Source organism: Ischnura elegans, chromosome 3, assembly GCF_921293095.1.
Source record: "Ischnura elegans chromosome 3, ioIscEleg1.1, whole genome shotgun sequence".
Lineage (NCBI taxonomy): Eukaryota > Metazoa > Arthropoda > Insecta > Odonata > Coenagrionidae > Ischnura > Ischnura elegans.
Window position 1 is genome coordinate 78,032,253 of NC_060248.1, and position 7,366 is coordinate 78,039,618.

General features: G+C 40.0%; 1 protein-coding gene across 1 annotated transcript; it reads right to left on the reverse strand.

The window, feature by feature from the left end:
• Positions 1-1,446: 1,446 nt before the first annotated feature.
• LOC124155043 (endocuticle structural glycoprotein SgAbd-8-like) lies at positions 1,447-7,067 on the reverse strand. The gene is made up of 3 exons (XM_046528788.1): positions 6,965-7,067; positions 5,693-5,802; positions 1,447-1,862 (listed from the first exon to the last, which is right to left on the reverse strand). The coding sequence occupies exons 1-3, from the start codon at positions 6,977-6,979 to the stop codon at positions 1,598-1,600; spliced, it is 390 nt and encodes a 129-aa protein (XP_046384744.1). The 5' UTR covers positions 6,980-7,067; the 3' UTR covers positions 1,447-1,597.
• Positions 7,068-7,366: the final 299 nt, after the last annotated feature.

Below are 7,366 nucleotides of genomic sequence, written 5' to 3' on the forward strand. Positions count from 1 at the left end.
ACTATTGTTCTGTTCAATTCTTAAAATTTATCTGCGTCCCAAGATCACAGTCTGGTTAGTTTGGATATTTTATGCGTCTGCCGGCGGAGTATTGAAAGGAAGCGACGACGATTTTTTATCTTTCGCTCGTCATCGTTATTGCCGTCCGAGGTTACCTTTGTAGACAATCAGCATTTTGTCTACGCGCCTGAATGATTCTTCGGAAAAGGAGGTTTTATTTGGAGTGAATTAATGTGGGAATGGATTCAGTTAGCTCTGGCAAAATGAAAATGGCGCCAAATCTGCTACGCAAGTGAAATAAACGATGGTCATCGCTTTGGACATTTGGAAGACGTTAGAGGCAAGAGGAATGGTACGTTGTTATTTAATTACTCATTATGAATATCCAATTGCCGCATTAGTTGAGTTTTGAGCATGGGTCTCTGAACATGTTTACTTTTAAATGATTTGTTTATGCCAATCATGCCAAAGTTGAACGCCGTGAAAACGCGATGCCGTTTTCATGTGTGGACGAATGGCCGAGTGCTTTTGAAAGTGGTATGTAGTAAAAAGATGTGCTTAGAGTTAAAGTGAGCTAATTTGGAAATGTGCTCACGAAAGCGCACATTGCTTTATCGAGGGATATCTTATTCGCGAGCGTTGTGCGGAGGTACGTATGTTGTGTATTATAATGAAGGGAAGATGGGAGATGACTGATGTTCAGTGAGGGCATGTTTGACAAGGTAATGCCCTGCACTACGCGAGATGCGTCATGTAAGTGCCATGGCTCGATCCTCTCCAGAAATGCTTGCATGCCAGCTTTGATAACTCATCTGTCTGTAATTTTTATCATAATGTTAAAGTATGACATGAGAGGATAGAAAGTAAGATTATGATAAATATAGGCTGAAAAACTAATTATATAAGTTGTCATGGCAATGTCAATATTTTCTGTGAAATCTGTTATCCTCAAGAAAGTCTTCTTTCCAATAGACAAGATCCCACCATCATTCAAGTTGTCATGTCATGCATTTTCTGCAAGATATACGGGTCGTTGTCTTAAATTAGAGTTAATATTGTGAAGGCAAGGGTTGTAGCGAGCGGGGGTGCGGGGGGTTTCAAACCCCTTTGAAGTGTTTTGGAGGTACGGACATAAGTGCCTCCCCTTCAAGTGAACCAAATGTATCCTTCTCTAAATTATCCCCATATATTATTTTTCTGGCTGCGGCCCTTGTAAAGCTGCCGTATTCCAACGATACATATGTTTTCGATACCCTACAGAGAATGTTGCATTGCTGTAATAATATCATTTTTGTTAAGCCGGCGATGGATATTTTTCTGGCCCAAAACCCATATTTCGATTGTAAAGCTGCTGCGTGGAAACCTGTGGAGATGTAGGGTGTCTGTTTTACATTCGGACGTATTATTAAAGTCTGGTATTTTGGAGCACGGAATGATTGCACGTAATTTTATTTTTATTATGAAAACTTAAAATTTATTAATCACAGTGGAAGGGTATGTACAACAGATGCATCACGGTCTTCCGGAAAAAAGGAAGATTCTCCAGGTTGTGGATGCGTGAGGAGGGTTGCGCGGCGATTATCCTAATGTTTACTCATTACTGCTCATCTGGGAGGGGTGGTCGGGTCGCGAGGAAGTCGAGGGCTTTCTGGATGGCCTCCGGGATGGGTGGTGCTACTGGGAGGTGGGCGCCTTGCGGCTGGAATCCGTTCTCGTCGGCGATGTACTGGAGGGTGATCGGCGTGCCGTCTGGAGCCGTGTAGGAGAAGGATCCTTGGGCCACCTGCGCCTCTTGGTCGGGCACTCCAGCGTTCTTCAGGAAACCGGCCTCCTCGGCCACTATTCCATTACCAGTTTCGTAGCTGTGGAAAGAGGGAGGCGGTTACTATGACGCAAGCGGGAAGTCACTCGCAGTCATCCCCGGAGTTTTTTTGTATCAAATATTGATGACAAAATTCAACTCCAGGACCTTGTTTGCCGTTAAACATACCAGGAATTTCGTGTGGTCGAACTTTACTTCGTTCAACGATCCCGTAAATATGCTGTAAAATTTAGTTGCCTTGCAATCAGCATCTAGGCGAAATTTGCCTTCAGGATTTACTGCCAAAGTTTTGTTGTGTACCAAAATTTACTTCGCTCAACGACACTGTATATATGCTGTAAAATTTGGTTGAGAGCGTTGAATTTAATCCAGGTTTTTATTAATTAGAAGCAAATAGCCCTTTGATGAGGTCGTGTCGTTTATCAACTTAAATAAAAAATTTATCCATATTATTTTAATCACATACCCAAAGAAAATTGAAGGGTTCTACAATGGCAGTATTTTACGGTGAGTATATCTGGTGAAAAAATACGGAAGTACTCAGTTGTCATAGGTAAAGCGTTGGTCCCTTAATCGAAGGGTCTCGGTTACGAGTGATATCTTTGGACTCTCACAAAGCCCCACTACCTTCTTTGCTTAATGACTTAGATTGGGGTGAGCTCTACCTTCAATTATCCTGATCAACTCTCTGGGGCTGAGGATGCATACCTTCATTGTTGTCGTTATCTGTGCCTCACACCATGAATGGAAGATTATATAATGGGTCCACTAAAATATTTATTGGAGACGCGACATGTTTCAATGTTTCTGCAAATTTTTTTTGAGAAACGTAATCGGGCATATTTTATTCGTGTTGGAACGGCTTCACCTCATCTCACTTGAAACAACCGGTTTTGCACGTCTAATGCTTCGCATGGGTAAATGATAACTCTGCAAAGCTTTTTATTAGAGTGAAATTATTATTATAAAGTTTTAAGCTTCTGGGGTATCTTTTTTATCCCAAAAGTGACTAAGCTTGAGATGAGCTAACATGGTTTTACTGCAAAAGTAATGTAGTCCACCAAGAACTTTCTAAGGCATAGCGAATAAACTAGGTATTTCGTCTATCCTAACTTATTTTAACATCGTATACTCTCCCCCTTACATTTCCTAACACTGTCAGTAATATTTCAATGGCTTTGATTAGGATTAAGGGTTGAATTTACGAAAATTAGTGGGTCAAATATGGTTTGTACTCATTGCAGTAAAAAAAGATCAGAACCATCAATCATAAGATAAAATAAAAATATTCTCCCGCTTCAATATTTTCGAGCTTATGAATTCTGTTTATTTATTTATGTATACATTTTTTCAAGTTCCGGAAGGTATTGGATGCATCAAGTGAAGGCTGAGAGATAAGTGTTTATCATTTTTTTGGCGGAAGAGATGATAATCTTGACGTAGCAAGGAAGGCATGAAATTCGGAAACGGTGCTCGTCGTGCGTTGAATTCTCCCTTATTCTACGTTAGCGTGTCATCTTATCTCCCCTCATTAAATTTAAGGAAAATATGCCAGTTTTAAGGTTAAAGCCTGCTTTAATATCTCTCGCCTTCTATGGGAACGCATCGTCTTATCATTCGTCATTAAATTTGAGTGAAATTTTCCGTTTTTAGGATTGTCGCTGATTTTATAATACCCTAGTTCCTGTTTCTTGGATTTAATCAGTGGGAATCTAATGGCTTGTTGGTTCCACTCTCGACCAGTAGGAAGTAGCTGTACATGGCGTGATTGATGAGCTTGGAGTTTATATGTGTGCGCTAGGGTTACGATGACTTCAATGATTGGTATTTTTCTTTAGAGAGGCGTTTGTATTTGTGGTGGTTGTGTATTTTGTATAATGATGGTCATGGTTGTGTTTGAAAAATTTTTTTCATCTGGAGTGCCGAAAAGCTAAAAACTTCAAAAAAAATTTTTTTTTGCCCCTGAAAATCATTTATTTATTTTTTGTTCTGCAGTTAATTTTAATTAAATTTAAACGTACAATTTGCACACAAATTAAAATTCCGTCCTACGTTTAAAGGTAGTTGATATTAAGGACTCATGATAAGTAAGCATGTCTAGAGACAGCGTCCCGCTATTGAGGAATCTGAGAGAAAAGAAACTATGGGAGGGAGAGGGAAACGCATACGATATATTGTTCAAATACTACCTTCTCTCTTTGCTTGAAAAAAAAAAAAGATTTCAAATTGTCCAGTGTTGATCATCGCGTCTTCAGATAGAGTTCTGACCTTGAAATGTCATCGGGCAGGCAAACAAATTAGGCCTAGGAGTGACTGCCCCGCTGTTTCCTGTCTATTGTTGATTTAGGGGATGAGTACAAGGCCACTTTCTCTGGCAAGCTGTTGGGAAACTTATGTTATGTGTAAGCTCTAAAGGAACAGGGAATGATATAACAGAACATCATCCAACATGCTTTGAGTGATTTCAATGAACGAAGTAAAGAGTGGAGGGATGTCGATATCGAAGGGATGGGTGAACTAGCAAGGAGTCACTACCGTTCATAATGCACTGTTTTATGGGTGGTTTTACATGTAGAGACGCCGAAAGCTATCGCTGCATATTTTCATGAAACCTGACGCCGGAATTCCGGGAAAGAAATCGGAAAAATCAAATATCGGTATCATGCAACGGATTTAATTACAGAAATAGAAAATTAATTCTATGATGAGATTTTTAGCCAGCACAAAATTAATTTTTCTGTTTGAAAATTCTGCCTGTCTTTCTGATGTCGACTTTGTTTTTTTCATATATTTTGTCAGTCTTATATATTTTAGTTGAATATTTGCGTTCAAAAATAGCAAATTGTAATCGAGCCGTAGAATGCTTGCCTGGCACGATACTTGTCCGATTTTTGCGGTTGGCTGTGGTGTATTATTGTTATTTTTCCTGTGTTTACTCGGCAGAAATTTTTTTGCAACAGTAAAGTAATTATGTCGTGGTCAATGTTTGTAAACTTTCAATTAACAGATTTTATTTGTAATTTTGCATTTCCGATTATGTACAATTTTATGGAGAAAGTGAATGATGATTCGTAATATTAATTTCTTGCTAGTTTTTGTAAATTAATATTCGTAAACCGCAATCGATCTTTTAAATTTCTTAACATATTAGTGGCGATACAATAATAGGAATAATTAATTTTCATATCGGTATCAGTGGTTTACTTTTCATTATTTTCACTGGTAATTTTACGATTCATAAATTTTTCACATTTGGAGGTGTTAAAATCTGAGGCACTGCCAGTTGTCAATAAACCGTATAAAAATTAAGCAAAATTAGTTTTGAATGGAGGTCTTATTAAATTAACGTTCTTTCAGTATAATCATCGATGTGCTTATGGAAAATCACGTCTAAAGGGATTTAGGTGAGGTCGCGTCATGGATGAGTGGGTGGAGGGTTGTGGACAAGGACCTTCCCATTCTTTGGGGCCCATCTGTTGGGGACCTTCCTATCAATATACTCGGAAGGGTCGGGCCTTTCAGAATATGACGGTCCCTGCCAACGTTCCATGGTTTGAATAAATTTGATTCCTTTGGAGCACTACCGCAAAAAAAACGGTAGTGTTAAGGGTTCCAATGCCCCTGAAATGTTAAGGGGATGAAATTTTAAGTGTACACCCTTTTATTGATCTTCTATCCCCTACTATGACCCCTCTCCAATTGAACCCTCACAGAGATATTTTTCAAGTTACTGCCTTGCTTAGGAGTCAAGTGCAAATGCAGAGTACTTATAAGCCTTACCAATGTTAATAATTTAATGGAATCGGAAGAAAAGCTCCATTTAATTTTTTTGGGCTGCGTATTAATATGTTCCCTTAAGATTGCCTTTACCTGTATTTGTAGGTTCCGTCGAATCCGACGTCAGTCTCCTGGCGGACGATGGGGATCTCCTCCTGGGGACGTGCTGCGGCGACGGCCAGGGTGGCGAGCAGGATGAATGCCTGAGGAGAAGAGGTAAGTTTAGAGTTAACTATTGCATCTCATGCCAGGGATTCTGTAAATGGCTGCATAACACATTTATAATGTGTAAAACATCTCCAAACGCTTATTGAGGCGGCATGCGAGGAAATATGTCGATGTAGGTTAAGGAGTGGCTACATCTCTAGATATTTTGTGTGAATATTTCTCCGAGGAATTTCTTCTTGCTCTTATTAAAATATGGCATTAGATATGGAAATATAAAGTTTTCCTAGAAAAGGTCGTGGATTATTTAATTTTCTGCTCTCTGCAAACAGTAAAATGCCGTTCACCGTAAGAATTTGAACTGAGTACGTTTAGCGGGAGCGATTTTATACGGTCGTTTTGGGGATGAAATACACTCTGCTGATAATAATGGGCTATGTTGTCATTTGGTCTCTATAAATGGCAAAATGTACCGCAGTACTTTTGTAAGCGTAAATACAAAACTATGAATACCTACTATGGTGTGCTCATGTAATTGTTTGTCAGGTAATTGTGAGACTATTTTTTCTCAATTCAGTTTCACGTTATTCAAGTTTTCTTCTGTGATTTCTTCTCCATTGTAAAGCTATCGTAACTTCAGAAATTTTTGCTGAAACTTAAAGGCTAAGAATCATAGAGCTTGATGAAAGATGCCAGTGAGATTTTTCCATATAACCATTGGTAATAAAGTGATCTCGTAAAGTTTACATCTACGGCGTATCTGCATCATCGTTTGGACTTTGACAGATACTAAATGACTAAAGCAAGGGGGTGGGTAGAATGCGGTCTACCCAGTTATACAACTAACAATACTTCGAAGAAAGTCTAGGCCTACGAAAAGAGACGTTTATCAGTGCACTTATCTCAGTGTTCATTTGATTGTTAAAATTTGGAGCCTGAACTGAATTTTAGTAAACAAACTTTGTTTAAATAGTGTAACTAGGACTTTTGCAGACATATCCAAATGGCGTTCGTGCACGGCACATCCAAGCAAGGAATAAAAAAAAAACTTTGCCCGGTTTTTTCAAATGACGAGGCGTCGGCACACATTTTAGAGACAAGCGATCGTAGGACTATCCAGTGAATCCTATTGTTACGCCCTCAGTGGCGGTGAGCAAGGGGCCCTATTGAACTCGCTGAAATAATCCGTTTCGTAGGCACCTTAATGTGTCCCATGGCTGCTGTCTGCTTTTCTTCTTCGAACGTTGTCGGGCTGGTTGGCTGGCTTTTCGGATGGTGGATCCTCCTTGTTCGGCTTCCTCCTCTGGTCTGTGTTGCTCCGATGGGATCTTTTGGCGTATTTATACCCGTGCGAAAGCCCACGGAGGAACGCATCTCCTGCTGGAGTGTACGTCTTGAGAGCTCCCCCACCCACTTTCCCTCCCACTACGAAAGTCCCCTTTCCTCTTCTCTGAACCACTCCACGTCTCGCGGGGTCCCCTACCTCCTCCCTCGATCCCCATGGAGAGACCCCCTTCGCAGCCTGAGAAGGGTTAGGGAGGAGGAAGAAAAAAACAACGTGGATTCTATCATCCCACCCACATCGCGGATGACTTGACTTGA

Bases quoted from the DNA above. Each gene is read 5' to 3' on its own strand.
- LOC124155043 (XM_046528788.1), bottom strand. The intron at 1,863-5,692 runs GTAAAGGCAATC...CTCTTTCCACAG, and splicing joins GACGGAACCTACAAATACAG to CTACGAAACTGGTAATGGAA.